Below are 15559 nucleotides of genomic sequence, written 5' to 3' on the forward strand. Positions count from 1 at the left end.
CGGTGTGAACGTATAGACAGTATTTTTCTCAAAGTTAAGGTTGTCCATGGGAAGCATTTTTAAGAGGCCTGGCTCAGGTAGATGGTCAGTAACCATTAGCTGGAATTCCGGTTACCACTCCTGTTTTCCTTTCTAGCACTGCCGGTGGGCTGGGGACACCCCCCCCACCCCCCCTACCCCCCCCCCCCCCGCCGCCAGGTCTTTTTATGTCCCGCTCCTAAACTCCTTTTGGAATAGCTGTGCCCGCATGCTTCCAACAGGACCAAGAGATTTGCCATCAGTTTTGTTAGCACCGTTAACATCTGCATGACTTCTATTCCAGATAAAAGCAGTAAGATCAAGGGCCACTCACCCATGGCCCGCCCACCCCCACCCAGCCCTGCCCCACAGCGGTACCATCGCCTGATGCTAACTTGGCAGCATCCGCCTCACAGATTCTGAACTAGGAGGAGCCGCAGTGGCTTGGCTGGGATGTTAATTGTATCACTAGCTGTGCTTCCGATAAATAGGACTATTTATGCGACTGTCTGTAGCTAGTTCTGCAGGCCCTGCCAATGCCTGGCTGCTGTAGGTTCGGGCTGCTGCTCACACGGCTGCTAAGGGGACAGTGAGAGCTTTCCTCCTGCTGCCCCCCTGGGTACTGGAGCCTGGTTCCTATAGGGCAGACCTTGGACTGCCAGCCGGGGGTGGGGGGGGCGGCATTCAGCATGGAGATGGTGGGTGTGGGGTGTGCGCGCACACACACACACACACACCACCTGGTCTTGATCTTAATCCTCTGTGGATTGGGCCTGCGAAGCCTGTGAGGGAGCTGGACGTCCCGGTCAGACAGGAATGATCATGTAACAAGAGGGAAGTTTCCTGAACAGCTTGGGAAACGCAAGGCAAGGGCAGAAATCCTGGAGCTGGAGCTGGAAAGAATGAGCTGGAGAGAGGGATGGTGTGGCATCAGCAGAAGGGACAGGAAGCCTGCTGATGCCGAGCTCTCTAGGTTAGAGATGGAGAGGGTGTCCCGCTCTGGAGGACAGCAGAGGGGGTGGAGAAGGCCAAGGCCCGCTCCCCACCCCAACCCCAGGTCTGAGGCTAGTGCAGGTTGAGGGGATGCCATAGTTTTCTCAGGATACCTAGCTACCCCAGGATGGAGCTGAGGCCCAAGCTCGGTGGGATTGGCAGTGGGCTGGGGGACAGTGCAGAAGCGTCTGATCATGAGAACCATATAATCCAGGCACCCTCTTGGCCCCTCTGTTCAGTGACTCCCATTCCTGGAGGTAGGGGTGGGATGACCCCCATATTCCAGTGTGGCCAGGTCTTCATCAGCCTCAGACCTTCTCCCTTCATTCCCTCACCTTCAAAACAGAGATGAGAGGGGGGTCCAGGGCGTGGGTCCCAGAGTGGCTCCAAATATATAGGTTTCTGGGCCACCTGTCGGAGAGCTGGGGCCCGGGTCTGTGAGCAGCTCCAGCTCCAGCTTGAAGAGAGGGGAGGGAGGGCGCCAGAAAGGGGCCTGGCCCAGGACCTGGCCCAGCTCAAATGCAAGGCAAACGGTCTGCCCAGCGTCTGGCAGGCACTGGCTGCTCATGCCAAATGGTCCCCTCTCCTACCCCAGAAAGCAGTCCTCCCAAGGGCCCCCATGCCCAGAGCTGGTCTCAGCAGCCTCTGATCTGGCCCCATGGAGAGAGACCCTGGATGTCTGGCTCCTGTCACTCCTTCCCGCAGTCTGACCCCGAGGAAATGAAGCCCAGCCAGAGTGGGGGGAATGGAGGTGTTGTAGGTGGGAGGCATTCCAAGGAGGAACTGAAATCCCTGGCAGAATTTGGGAGAAGAGAGAAATTTCCCAGCAGCTCAGGCTCAGGAAGGGGGTAGACATGCAGGAAGGCAGAGCCTGAGAGGGCAAAGTAGATGGAGGTTGAACAATGGGCCTGGAGTGGGAATGAACCTGATCGCTAGGAAGTCTTGCCTGTAGTCTAACTTGCATCCCTCCTGCTGCACCATTGGCCTAGTCCTTGGTTGACCTGGGTCTTCGTGCTTTTCTCCTAGCCCGACCCTTACAGATGTTGTTAGACGCCAGCTCTGCAGCCTTCCCTCCCTCAGGCACATTGGCCTGGCACCTGACTTGGCTTTGCTGGGGACCAGGGTCAGCCCTATCCCTCTCTGGGTCCCATTTCTCAATGTCCCCCCCCCCCCCATCCCTCCATTATGAAAGTGTAACTGCCTTGAGATCTTCAGAGGACTATTCTGGGTTCTCAGAGTGTCTGATAACCAAGGGCAAGAGGGACATGGCCCCTCCCATTTAGTCTCACCCTCCTTTAGCCCACCCCCCAGCCCAGGGCTGGGGTGGGGGAAGGGAGAGGCTGGATGGAGGCCAGACTGGCAGAGACAGGGGCTTTGTCCCAGCTGGTTTCTGAGCCAGGAGATCCGGTGGGAAAGCCCGTGCCAGGCAGAAAGGAAGGCTGGGAAGAAGAAGGGAGAGGGCAGCCAAGGAGGGGGTGGAGGATGCTAGGAGTAAAGAGTTTCCTTATAAGTAACAGTGGGGTAGGGCTAGAGAGAAGTTGTGCATTGCCCAGGTTCAGTCTAGGAGGCCCTCCTGGAGGAGGCTAGGTGGCTATGGTACTCAGGGAGGAAGGGATGGGAAGGGAATATTGGAGGGGTGCTGGGGGAGGGGGAGGCTCTGGGTTCAAGGAAGGAGTCTGGCATGGGAAGAGCACAGGGAATTATTAATAGCACCCACTGCTCATGTATAAGCATTTATTGAGCCCCTGTGGTGTGCCTGGTGCTGTGCCTCTGTATGGGGGCTTTAGGATAGAAAGCGCTCTAAAGCCCGTAGCTTCATCACAACCCAGGAGGGTTGCTGACCTTCACAAGTCACAAGACCCGAAGGGGTTACGGAACTTGCCTTAAGTCACTCAGCAAGTTGACTAGAACCCGGGTCTTGGTTCCTAGGAAGAATCCCCCGGTGGGGAGACAGGATCAGAAACAAGGGAGTTAACAGTGAGGTGGGGACAGTGGGCTTCTTGGGTGACAATATGTGCGAGTCCCCATGGATGTGGTCGGGAGCCAGGGGAAGTCCATCTTGAAGTCTAACCCCGTCTTTCCTCCTCAAGTCCCTCCACCAGCCTGAGCATGGCCCTACTGTTCCTGCTCCTGCTGGCAGCCCTGGCCCTGACCCAGGGCCCTGCGGCCTCCGCTGATGCCCTGGAGGGGGACAGCTCAGGTAAGCAACCCCACTCAGAGTCACTGTCTCTGTCTCCTGCATCGCCCCTGTGGAAGGGGGTGGCCTTGGAGGACCTGGGGAGAGAGAGGATTGGGGGCACTGTGGGGGAAAGGTCCGGTCTGGGACACTTGGAAATAAAGGGATGAGCTGTGGGCTCTGGGTAAGGCAGGGAAAACTTGGGGGAGGGCCGGGAAGGGACAGTAGGTGCAAGGCTGCTGATCTCTAGGGTATGGGACCAGTGGATGGGGCTGGGAGGCAGAAAGGGGTAGAGTGGGGAGAAATCCCGAAGGTGAGTCTGAGGGAAACAGAGGGGACATTTTGAGGCCAGAGCTGGAGGACTCGGGACCAGGTTAGACCTGGGGTGGGCCCTGGGGATCCTGGGGTGGTACTGGGCCACTCTTGGGAGGAACTGACTGGGAGACTTGGGGAAGGATCTGTAGAGGGTCTGGGTGGGTCTGGGGTCCTAGAGCGGGCATGCGGGAGGGGTGGGTGGGAGGAATCCGGGCAGGCTCAGAAACCGGGTGGGACCCTGAGGACCCACACCCAAGTTCCAGCTGGCCCCCCCCCCCCCCCCCCCCCCAAAAGGGCGGGGCCCCCCCCCGGGCCCCCCCGGGGGCGGGGGGGTGCAGGGGGGGGTGGGGGGGGCCCCCACCATCCCGTGCCACCTTCATTACCTGCGGCCGCCGCCAAGCCGCCGGGCCGTGCTGGGCTCCCCGCGGGTCAAGTGGACTTTCCTGTCCGGGGGCCGTGAGGCCGAGGTGCTGGTGGCGCGGGGGCTGCGAGTCAAGGTGAGCGAGGCCTACCGGTTCCGCGTGGCGCTGCCCGCCTACCCGGCGTCACTCACCGACGTGTCCCTGGTGCTGAGCGAGCTGCGGCCCAACGACTCGGGCATCTACCGCTGCGAAGTCCAGCACGGCATAGATGACAGCAGCGACGCTGTGGAGGTCAAGGTCAAAGGTGAGGGGCAGGACAGAGGGAGGTTCCCGCAGGGAGGGAGCCCTCCGTCCGAGGGGGGAAGCAAGCACACGTGGAAGGCGCTCACTGAGCTGGAAAAGGAGTGAGCAGATACAGGCCTTGGTGACCTCCTCTCTCTCTCCGGGTGGAGGAAATCCTACTCACAGTCTAGCTGAAGCCCCTCATGCTGCAAACTGAACGCAATTTGGACTTGACCCTTTGTGTGCAGGGGAGTGACAAGGAGGGTGAGGGGAGGCCAGTGTGGGGGTGGTCCTGCCTCAGGGCTCCTCTCTATCCCCCAGGGGTCGTCTTTCTCTACCGGAAAGGCTCTGCCCGCTATGCTTTCTCCTTCGTGGGGGCCCAGGAGGCCTGTGCCCGCATCGGAGCCCGCATTGCCACCCCAGAGCAGCTCTACGCCGCCTACCTCGGGGGCTATGAGCAGTGTGACGCTGGCTGGCTGTCCGACCAGACCGTGAGGTGGGTGGGGGGCTGAGGACCAGACCGTGAGGTGGGGGTGCTGCGGACCAGACCGTGAGGTGGGGTTGCTGCGGACCAGACCGTGAGGTGGGTGGGGCTGAGGACTGGGGGTTTCTAGTTGTGTCTGAGGTGGGCCCTGGTTCTGCAGGGGGCTTCCTGCTGTCTCAGGCTAGCCATCCGGAGCCCCCTGCCTCCGGGCAACGAGGTTGGCCTGCCCTGGGGTGTGTCCCTGCAGAACCGGGAAGACAGCTGGCTGCATTGAAAGGCAGTGTGGTTCAGGAGGGGCATCCCTGGAGGGCTCCCTGATGAAGGGGTCTGTACTCGCTCCCAGGTATCCCATACAGACCCCACGAGAGGCCTGTTATGGAGACATGGATGGCTTCCCTGGGGTCCGGAACTATGGCGTGGTGGACCCGGACGACCTCTATGACGTCTACTGCTATGCCGAAGACCTAAATGGTGATCGGGGGTGAGGGGTTCTCGGGGTTCTCTGCCCTCGTCCAGCGCTGTCCAGAGGTCCTCCTGGGGCCTTGCTGGACCTGTCGTCCCTCATGTGTTCAAGCGGGCATCCAGGGGGCATCCAAAGAAACAACCCAGGTCCCACCCTGCGGACGCTGTCATGGAAGCAAGTTCATGGCCAAAACCTGGGCAGGTGGCCGGAGACTGGCTCTGGGTCTCACCCTGCTGCCACCTGCTGCGCATCTCTCTACCTCTTAGCATCTCTGGGCCTCACTCCTTCTTTGTGGATGAGGAAGTGGAGCCAGGCCCCTCGGAGTAGTGACATCTATCCCGAGGCTCTACCCGAGCTTTGACCTGAAATAGGGTAGATGATGCCATGTCTCAGATGCGGAGACAGAGGCCCGGAGAAGCCAGCCGAGGGTCTCTGCGGGAGCCCAGGGTGGAAGGGGCTCCCAGCTTCCGGTGACCCAGCCTCGTCTCCCCTCCCAGGAGAGCTGTTCCTGGGCGCCCCTCCAGACAAGCTGACGCTGGAGGAGGCATGGGCATACTGCCGGGAGCGGGGTGCGGAGATCGCCACCACGGGCCAGCTGTATGCAGCCTGGGATGGCGGCCTGGACCGCTGCAGCCCAGGCTGGCTGGCTGATGGCAGCGTGCGCTACCCCATCGTCAGGCCCAGCCAGCGCTGCGGGGGCGGCCTGCCGGGCGTCAAGACGCTCTTCCTCTTCCCCAACCAGACTGGCTTTCCCAACAAGCACAGCCGCTTCAACGTCTACTGCTTCCGAGGTGAGCGACCTCCCTGCAGAGGCTGAGACGGCCCGCTCTCTGTCAGGGACACAGAGCTGAGCCGGGGCCCCACCGCGGCTCGGACCCACGTTTCTCTGGTCTTTGCCGCTTGCCTGAAGGAGCCCTGGGTGACGCTCGGCTTGGCACCTAGGGTCCTCGTTCTGCTTATGCCTTCTGGCTTGAGCTGTGTGGCCTCGGGGAACACCTGCCTCTCTGTGCCCCCTCACCTGCCTTCCCTTCAGCCATCCATAGCTTGCCTCTCCAGGATCAAAGCCACCTCTTCAGTTTTGGGCGGTTGGAGAGGTTTCCATTTCTGGTCAGCTCATTAGTAGAGCAGAGATGACGGACATTCTCTGAATCCAATGAATGGTCTGCTCCAGTTAACATCGTGCCCTCAAGAGCCCTCACGGGGCTTCCAGAACCTTCAGCTTGAGGGTGTCAGATCTTTAACCACCAAGTGTTGATGGACAGACACAATTCCCCCCACAGGGAGCAGATCCTCAAAGACAGTTGGGTGTAGAGATGGCTTTCTGACCACATCTTATATTGGGGGCTGACGGGAAGGCAGTGCCTGGGACCCCCAGAGGCACAAGGCCCAGATCTAGGGTGGCTGACAGTCATGGGGTGTCTGGGTCTTCAGTGCACTTGTGAGCCCACAGTACTGGGCTGGAGGCAGAAATGAAAGGAGAATCCCCTTACCTCCAGGGAGCTCCTGGTCTGAAGGGGAAAGACACTTCTTCTGCCTGGGAGCCTCCAGTCCAAGAGAAGATAAGATGCCTTGCTCCCAGCATGAGGAGAGACTGAGAGAAAAGCATTACTTCTGCTGGGACAGATCTCCAAATATATTTAGTCCGGGGCAAGGGAGCAGTGGGGAAGTGAAGTCCATAGGAAGGCAGGTCCATCTGGGAAGGCCAACTGGAAGAGGGATGATGATGACGATCACAATTGCAGGGAACATGTCTTTGCACTGCTCATGACTGTGTGCCGAGCACTGTCCCAGAAAGACTTGGAAAGAGCAGCTGAATGGAGAGGAGGGGGAGGGAGAGGATGACCGGTTGGGAACAGGTGGAGGACAGAGGCGGGCAAGGGCATGGCTTTGCTCGCCTGGCAGGAGCAAGGCTCACTGGAGCAGGTGATGGGGGCAGGACGTGCTGTGCCGTCACGTCTGGCTGAGCACTCACAGCCCTCGGGGCTTTTCTTAGCCCAATGCCACCATTGCTTCATTGGTTTTCTGATCTTGGTTCTCTTCTCCAAAGACAGGTAATCCTTTCTAAAGCTCCAGTTGTTTGAAGGGAGCAGCTCCCTGAAGGATGGGGTAGCCCCTGTCTTTGCCCTCCTGCCCCAATGCTGAGACCCTCAGGTGGTGACTGCTGAATGTCCTTCCGCATTCCGCCCTTCAGCTCTCCTGGGTGTTGGCCACCTGTCCCCTTCCATTTCAAAAGTCTTGGGAGCCCTGGGAGCCCTCACACCTTGCTCCAAGAGCAGGGTCCCAAGGTGCTGAGACCACCTCTCTATCCTTCTGCCTCCATCTCCTTACTCAAGGGACTGTCTCTCTCCTGAGCCTTTCCTGACCACTCTATCTAAAGTAGTATTCCCCACCATTCTGTCTCCTGACTCTGCCTAATTGTTCTTTATATGATAACATCATAATATATGTTTTTTTGTTTGTTATCTGTAGCTAGGCTATAAACTCCCTTAGGGCAGGAGGCTTGCTTACTGTTCTTCACTGTATCCTCAGTGCCCAGAAGAATGCTTGGCATGTCACAGAGTGGGCCCTTGATTAATTCTTGAGGAACAAGTGATGAACTCCCTCCGTGCTCCCTGGGTCCCCTGGGTCCTCCACAGGAAGGATGAGTGAGAATTGAGAGAGTCTCATGGTCTTTGAGTCCAGTGCTGAGACCGTGGGTCTGTCCACGGCTGTGGCTAGAGGGCAGAGCCACCTGGTTAACCTCCCACTGGCACTTCCCTCCTGACACAGACTCTCCTCAGCCGTCCGCCACGCCTGAGACCTCCAACCCAGCATTGGACCCAGCCTCTGATGGGCTGGAGGCCATTGTCACGGTGACAGAGACCCTGGAGGAACTTCAGCTGCCTCGGGAAACTGTAGAGAGCGAGTCCCGGGGAGCCATTTACTCCATCCCTATCGTGGAGGATGGCGCGGATGGAAGCTCCACTCCAGAAGACCCAGCAGAGGCCCCGAGGACCCTCCTCGGTAACTGGAGTCCCCTAGTAAGAGAAGGTGGGGGTGAAGGTGTAAGCCCAGGGTGCTGCTAGGCTTACGGCTGACACGACTTGTCCTGTTCTTTCTCAGCATCTCGTCGATGCAGGGCATCTCTCCAGTAATCTCCCAACCCTTGCCTTTCCAGCACATTCCACTCCCAACTCTCTGGGTCTGGGGAGGAGGGTGCTCCCTCCTTTGTTCCCTCCTCCCCCTTAGCTACCCAAAATAGACTAGAGGATTTCAAGCCTAGGAGAGAGAGATACAATGACTGTGTTTTTTTCCTGGGCTAATGAGTGCTCACAGAGCGTTCTCCAGGTAGTCTCAGTATTGCTGCTCAAGCTGAAGGTCTTCTGGTGGGGAGCAAAGACAGCCTATCCCAGGGGCAGCCTTTCCCCTCGCCCCCAGGCCTCCCCTTCCCACCCCTCCCCTGCAGTGTTCCGGTCGGGGTGGGGGTGGGGGGGGGCTGGTGCTGTCCCTGGTGCTGAACCATCTGTGCTTTGTCTAGAATTCGAAGCGCAATCCATTGTACCTCCCCTGGGGTCCTCAGAAGAGGAAGGCAAGGCTTTGGAGGAAGAAGAGAAATACACAGATGAAGAAGAGAAAGAAGAGGAGGAAGAGGAGGAGGTGGAAGATGAGGCCCTGTGGGCCTGGCCCAGCGAGCTCAGCAGCCCGGACCCAGAGACTCCTCTCCACACTGAGCTAGCCCTAGAGGAATCGCTCTCCCACGTATCCCCACCACCAGCGAGTGCAGTCCTACAGCCTGGTGCATCACCACCTCCCGATGGAGAGCCAGAGGCTCCCAGGCCTCCAAGGGTCCTTGGACCACCCACTGAGACTCTACCCACTCCCAGGAACGGGAAACTGGCATCCCCGCCACCTTCCACTCCGGTTGGGGAGAGAGAGGTGGGGGAGGAGGCTGGTGGTCCTGAGCTGTCTGGGGTCCCTCGAGGAGAGAATGAGGAGACAGGGAGCTCTGAGGATACCCCTGCCCTGCTTCCAGCCACACGGGCCCCTGAGAGTGCCAGGGAACTGGAGGCCCCCTCTGAAGAGAATTCTGGAAGAACTGTCCCAACAGGGACCTCAGTGCGGGTTCAGCCAGTGCTGCCCACTGACAGCGCCAGCCAAGGTGGAGTGGCCGTGGCCCCCTCATCAGGTAACTTTGCCCAAGGCTCGACCTTCCTCTTTCTCCTCCTTCCCTTTCTCCCCCTTAAGCTCTGGGTCACATGACCTATGGTCCTTTAACCCCCGTTGTCCCAGCCTCTCCTATCCTTTGCCTTCGTTCTCCTACACTACTCTACCTGCGGGTGTCCAGTCTTGGATGCCGCACCTGTGACATCCATCCCTGCTCTCTGATTTCTCACCTCATGACCCCCAACTCCGTGGCCCCACCCTGTGACTCCAGCCTCACCACTGACCACCTGGGGCCCTTTCCTGCCCTTGGCTCTCCACCTGTGACTCACCGGCCCCACAGATCACCCCCAGCCTCATGCACCTTAGGTGCCCTGGGGGCTTATTGTATTCTTTGGGGCCCAGGCCCCTCTCCTGCTACCCCCTCCCCCTCCAGTGTGCCATCCCCTTCAGCCACCCCACTGATATCAGGGAAGCCTGGGATTCCATCCCTGCCCTCAGCCTCTGGGGTCTAGGAGAGCCCTTATCCCCACAGAGCCTTAAGCGACTACTTCTGTGAAGTATTTTTTCGACTGTTTCATGGAAAACAAGCCTTGGAAATAAATCTCTATTAAACGACTTTATAACCAAAACTCTGGCACCCTCTGTCTCCATCCCCAGCTGTCTGCCCTTTTCATTCCTTGGATTTGTGTTGCGGGCAACTCTGTGATGCTCCCCTTCGCACCCTGTTTCTCCCTCTCCTCTCTCCCTTGCTCTCTGCGCCTCTCTGCCTCCTCCTCTTCATCCTCAGCGAGTGCATTTTCCTGTCCTCCCTTCTAACACGCTCACTGGTCCCTCATCCTCCCCCCTCAGGCTCTCCTCTGCCTTCCTTCCTGACTGCCACGAGCCCAAATCTGAATGTACAGAGGAGTCGGGGTCCGTCAGTCCGCAGGACTGCCGAGAGTTGTAGTCCCTCACTCCTGATGGGGAGAAACCTCCGCCAGCCTGAGAGTGTGTGTGCACTTGTATTCACTTCTGATCCATCTTGGTGGCTCCCTTCTAGAGCTATACATACCGACTAGTGATGGAGGAAGTCCATCTTAGTGTTGAAGCCCATCCCTGGCACCCGGGTACCCCAGCCTCCCCCATCACAACTCAGCAGGGGGACGGGATCTAACTTTCATCCCACTGCCCACAGCCACCCCCTCCTTCACTGGCCCCTGCACTAATGACCACCTCACCCCTCGGAAGAATGGTCTCACTCTCCTTGAACCCAAAGGATCTCAAAGTCCCTGATGCTGGAGAAGACACAAACCAGGAGGCGAGGATGGAGAGGAAATGTAGAGGGCAAGGAGTGTGGAGTTAGGTTCTAGGGTCTGAGAGAAGTCCCACTGACACAGGGAAGGGTGAGCTTCCCAGTGGAGACCCTGGAGAAGGCTGGGGTCCTCCCAGTCCCAGGACCGTCCTTCCTAGATGGTCCAGGGTGGGCTAGGGGCCCCTGCATCACACCCAGCCTTGCCCATTTCAACCATTGGCTCCCTGCCCAGCTGGCCTTGGAGTTGGGTGCTGTGTGGGTTGGGAGGGGGTTTGGTGGGAAGAGAAGCAGCAGTGGAGTCTCTGCGGTATCTTAGTTAGCCCACCAGGAGGCGGAGGGGTGTCCTTTGGCCTGCTATTGCAGCAGGAGGGAAGAGCTTTCTGGTCGTGTATAGTAGGTGGCCCCAAGAGGGGGAGGAAGGAAGAGCAGAATGTCTCCAGAAGAGTTCCTTCACGTCCACTCTGTCCGTCCTAGGTCAGGTTCTTCCCCCTACAGCCAGGGGAGGGACCTCATGGCCTGGGTGGGGAAGCAAGTTTGGAAGTCTCTGTCCCCCAGGAAAGTGTGAGGAATGGAAGGGGCTTTTGGACGCCTACCCTCTGTGGGGCCTGGTGCTTCATGGGTTAAGTAAAACAGCTCCCCTCCCCCTTTGCCTGGGGAGCTAGTGCTGGCAGCTTGGAAGAAACTATTGGCAGGCTAGGAGGGGAGGTGACAGAGTGGGGTGCTGGAACAGCTGGTTCATTTCACCCCAAACAGCTAGGTCATCCCAGCAAAATTCTTGGGATCACCTCCAGCTTCTCCTCCCCCTTCTAGCCCAAGGGAAGCACAGTGGGCCTTGCCCTTGGCTGCTAGGGGTATGGCCTGCTCTGAAGAGTCCCGCTCAGGGCCGATATCCCCTTCCAAGCTGAAAGCCCAGCCCTGCACTGTCAGTCTGTGGGACCATCTTCCCCTTCCTGGACCAGAAGGAGTGAAATCTGCCCATCCAGCCCTCAGGCCTGGTCTAAGGGCAGCCACCTCCCATCCCAGGATCCAGAGGAGGAGAGTCCAGAGGAGAAGGCAGGTGACCCAGCCAGACAACAGATGGCAGGCCTTCAGGGTCCTGTGTCAGTCTAAGAAGACTGCCTGGAGGAGAGAGTGCCAGAAGAAGGGAGAGAGATGGATCGGAGGGGTTTCTAGGCTGGGGAACGTGTGGAAATCCCGAAGTGGAGGGGAGTCTGGGGAGATAAGAGGGGAGGCAAGAGGCTGCATGGTGCTGAGAGAGTGTGAGGAGCCGGCACTGTAGAACTGTGGGAGCCCACAGCTTCATTCCTGGGGGGCGGGCGGCGATGAGGGCATAGAGTCAGGGAAATAACGCTGGTGCTTCACTGTGATGGTGCTTCCCATTGGTGCTTCTGGGGTTGACTTTACCCCCTCCCGTAGACAGCAGAAGAATAGCTAGCCTGCCCCCACCCCCGAACGTCAGGTCCCAGAAGCAGTAAGGGACCAGCTTCAGCTCTCTGTCGCTACGGTGGCTGGCCTCTCCTCCGGTTTCACCCAGGCCACCTAAACTGTACAGAACTGTCAGGGACCTGGCCCCAAGACAAGCGGGTGGGGGACTAGCCTCCAGGCCCAGAGGGGTAAAGTGACCTGCGCAATATCACTCAGCAGAGCCAGGAGCGAGATGAGAGTCCAGCTCTCATGACCCACAGCCCAGTGTCTTTCCCTTTCGTGGGGTTGGGTTCTGGGGGCCTTCCTGGCCACCTTCCCCCAGCCTGTTACCCTGGGTCCACACTAGTGGCCACGGCAATGGCCAGCACAGGGCTGAGACGATGCTGAAGGGGAGGTGCTGAGGGGGGTCAGCATGGGAGAGGAACCCAGAACTTAGGGTTGGGCTGACTGCTAAGGTGCCGTGAGAGCTCCCAAGACAAGAAGGTCGGGGCTGTGGGCTCTCTGAACCCTCTTCTGGGGGGCTCAGGCCACAGAGCTGTGCCCCCTGCTCCCCCACCTCACTTCTCTCCCCCCTCAGGTGACTGTGTCCCCAGCCCATGCCACAATGGTGGGACGTGCTTGGAGGAGGAGGAGGGGATCCGCTGCCTGTGTTTGCCTGGCTATGGGGGGGACCTGTGTGATGTTGGTGAGTGTGTTGAGGGGCGGTGGGGGGGTAGAGCTGAGGCCTGGACCCTGCCGCAGTGTGCTAGCTCTGCACCCCAGAGGGAGGGCACCGATTTGGGCCTTGTCATTAATGAATCCCCATTTTAGGCAAATCACATAACCTCTCTGAGCCCTACCCTCGATTTCCTCATCCGTTAAGTGGACCACACGTACCTTTCTCAAGCGGTCCCCCAGCGAGGAGTGCACAGCGTGCACCTGCCTCTAGCCCTACTTGCCAGTTCTCTTCTGGGAAGAGAGGAGGGCACAGCCCTTCTCTAGGATGGAGGATTGCGGAGACCCAGTCCGGGACTCCCGTCCTCGCCCTCGTTGGTCCCTGGCGCTCAGAGGACGAAACCATCAAGGCCCCTACACCGGGGCCTCTCGGGGCTCCTCCTCGCCCCCATTCCCCGGGGCCCTTGGGCGCCCGGCCTCCTGCCCCTTAGCCCCGCCCCCTGAGGCTGCGGCGGCGGGAGGGCTGTGGCCCCTCCCGCCTCAGTGAGCCACCCCTCCGTGCCCAGGCCTCCGCTTCTGCAGCCCCGGCTGGGACGTCTTCCAGGGGGCCTGCTACAAGCACTTCTCCACGCGGAGCAGCTGGGAGGAGGCGGAGACCCAGTGCCGGCTGCACGGCGCGCACCTGGCCAGCATCAGCTCGCCCGAGGAGCAGGACTTCATCAACAGTGGGCTGGGGGCGGGGCTGGAGGGGACCCCCGTCACCTGCTCTCTCTCACTCACTCATTAACCGATCATTAATCACGAGTGAGTGTGTGAATTAATTACCTCCCTTGTTCATTAATCCGGGTACTCAGGACTTGGTTTACCTCGTTCATTCCTGCTGGTTTCCGTTCTCCCTCCCTCCCTCGCACTCCGCGCGTGGGTAGTGGGGCTTCAGCAGGACCCGGCTGAGGCCGGCGCAGGAGGTCCACCTGCACCAGCCCGACGCCCCCTGCGGCCCCTCCCCGCCTCCCTGGCTCTGCCACCTCCATCGGCTCCCCCACTCTCTCCCCAGTTTCCCTTTTCTGGCCCTGCTGATATTTTTCTTCTCCCCCACCCCTTCCGCCCGGCCCGGGCCGTGCCTTCTATGCGTCCGCGGGCCGAGGTTGGACGGACCGATTGGAAAACCGGGAAGCGCGGGCTGGGTCTGGCGGGAACGGGGAGCGGCGCCACCTGCTGGCAGCGGGGCTCACTGCACACCTGCGTCCGCCCGCGCTTCCTCCCCAGGTCGATACCGCGAGTACCAGTGGATCGGGCTCAACGACCGGACCATCGAAGGCGATTTCCTGTGGTCAGATGGCGTCCCCCTGGTGAGAGGCTCCGGCTGCCCTTTAGCTGGCTAGGTCGCTTCTTCCAAGCCCTTCTGCCCTCCACCCCCAGTGACCTCATCCCTCACCCTCCTTTTCCTGGTCCCTTCTCTGTCCCTCTTCTCCCTGGGCCGGCCTCCCTTCCTTGCGTTCCTCTCTCCTCCCATCATCCCTCCCCCCAAAGCCCGCGACCTGTCCTTTCACCTCCTGGGCCCCCTGTTTTCTAGTGCCCCTCCCACCCTCCTTCTCGGGCACTCTAGGTCCATCTCTCCCCCTCAACCCCCCCTCCACCGCGTCCCCCCAGCTCTATGAGAACTGGAATCCTGGGCAGCCTGACAGCTACTTCCTGTCCGGAGAGAACTGCGTGGTCATGGTGTGGCATGATCAGGGACAATGGAGCGATGTACCCTGCAACTACCACCTGTCCTACACCTGCAAGATGGGGCTGGGTGAGGCCGGGCACGGGGGAGGAGGGGGCCAAGACGACCCGCGACTGGTGTGTGTGTAGGAGGAGGGGGCAAAGCTACAGAGGAGTCAGAAATGTGTCCCAGGCCATGGGCAAGGGGGAGATAACAAATGAGGTGGGTCCACTAGGAACCTCTGCTCTTTTTTGCATCACATTGTGGCCCTCTCCCCACCCACATCCCGATCCTGGGAACTGTCACCCACAGAGCCAGGCTCCCAGTTCTTGACTGTGTCCCCCCTGCAGTGTCCTGTGGGCCTCCACCAGAGCTGCCCCTGGCTCAAGTGTTTGGCCGCCCACGGCTGCGCTATGAAGTAGACACGGTGCTTCGTTACCAGTGCCGGGAGGGGCTGACCCAGCGCAACCTGCCCCTGATCCGCTGCCAGGAGAATGGTCGCTGGGAGCCCCCCCAGATCTCCTGTGTGCCCCGCAGGCCTGTGAGTGCTGGGAGGATGCCGGTGGGGGGCTAGCCAACAGTAGCCCTGGGCTCTAGTCCCAGTTCCACCAGCCACTGGCTGTGGGAGCTTGCTGCCATCCCTGCCACCTTCTGAGGCAACGGGGCGGGGAGGGGGATGCTCTGGGATCCCTTTCAGTGCTGAAGTCTGAGAGCATTGGCCACACTCTGGCCCGGGCAAGTGTTTTGATGAGATCATGACCCCAGAGGGCAGGCTCTGAGACACAGGGAGGAGCCCAGCATAGAGGCTGAGTGTGCCTGTCTTTCCCAGGCTCGAGCTCTGCACCCACTGAAGGCCCCAGAAGGACATCAAAGGAGGCTCCTGGGACGCTGGAAGGCACTGCTGACCCCTCCTTCCAGTCCCGCCCCGGGTCCCTAGACAGCAAGGCCTTCAACACTGCCGCCCCCAGCACCGCCCTCTCCCCCCACCCTCTTCCCACTGCAGGAAGGGACAACAGGAGAGGGGTGGAGCTAGAGTCCAGGGGTCTGTGGGAAGTACGGGGCAGCTCCCTCTCACCCCTACCCTGGGCATCAGGTTTCCCCCCCAGGGCCTCAAGGAAGACCCTAAGTGCCTCAACTGCCCTCTCCTTGCCATCCTGTCCCCTCTGTTCCCCTGGGAGGCACGTGGTCCACCCACTCTCAGATTTCCCAGGGAATGGGTTTGCAGGATGGAGTACCTGTATAACCAGC

At 59.9% G+C, this 15559-nt stretch overlaps 1 protein-coding gene across 1 annotated transcript; it reads left to right on the top strand.

Moving 5' to 3' along the window:
• Positions 1-3120: 3120 nt before the first annotated feature.
• Positions 3121-15248, top strand: BCAN (brevican). Its single transcript, XM_044916006.1, has 14 exons — positions 3121-3211; positions 3451-3500; positions 3841-4168; positions 4468-4642; positions 4974-5101; positions 5591-5884; positions 7863-8096; positions 8611-9258; positions 12530-12637; positions 13173-13331; positions 13873-13955; positions 14257-14401; positions 14662-14852; positions 15141-15248. The coding sequence occupies exons 1-14, from the start codon at positions 3121-3123 to the stop codon at positions 15246-15248; spliced, it is 2742 nt and encodes a 913-aa protein (XP_044771941.1).
• Positions 15249-15559: the final 311 nt, after the last annotated feature.

Source organism: Neomonachus schauinslandi, chromosome 6 (assembly GCF_002201575.2).
Source record: "Neomonachus schauinslandi chromosome 6, ASM220157v2, whole genome shotgun sequence".
In the NCBI taxonomy this organism is placed as follows: domain Eukaryota; kingdom Metazoa; phylum Chordata; class Mammalia; order Carnivora; family Phocidae; genus Neomonachus; species Neomonachus schauinslandi.

Excerpts from the sequence above, each read along its gene's own strand:
- BCAN (XM_044916006.1), top strand. The coding sequence starts at position 3,121 with ATGGCCCTACTGTTCCTGCTCCTGCTGGCAGCCCTGGCCCTGACCCAG. Across the intron at positions 4,643-4,973 it reads CTGTCCGACCAGACCGTGAG|GTATCCCATACAGACCCCAC; the intron begins GTGGGTGGGGGG and ends ACTCGCTCCCAG. Across the intron at positions 13,956-14,256 it reads GGTCAGATGGCGTCCCCCTG|CTCTATGAGAACTGGAATCC; the intron begins GTGAGAGGCTCC and ends GCGTCCCCCCAG.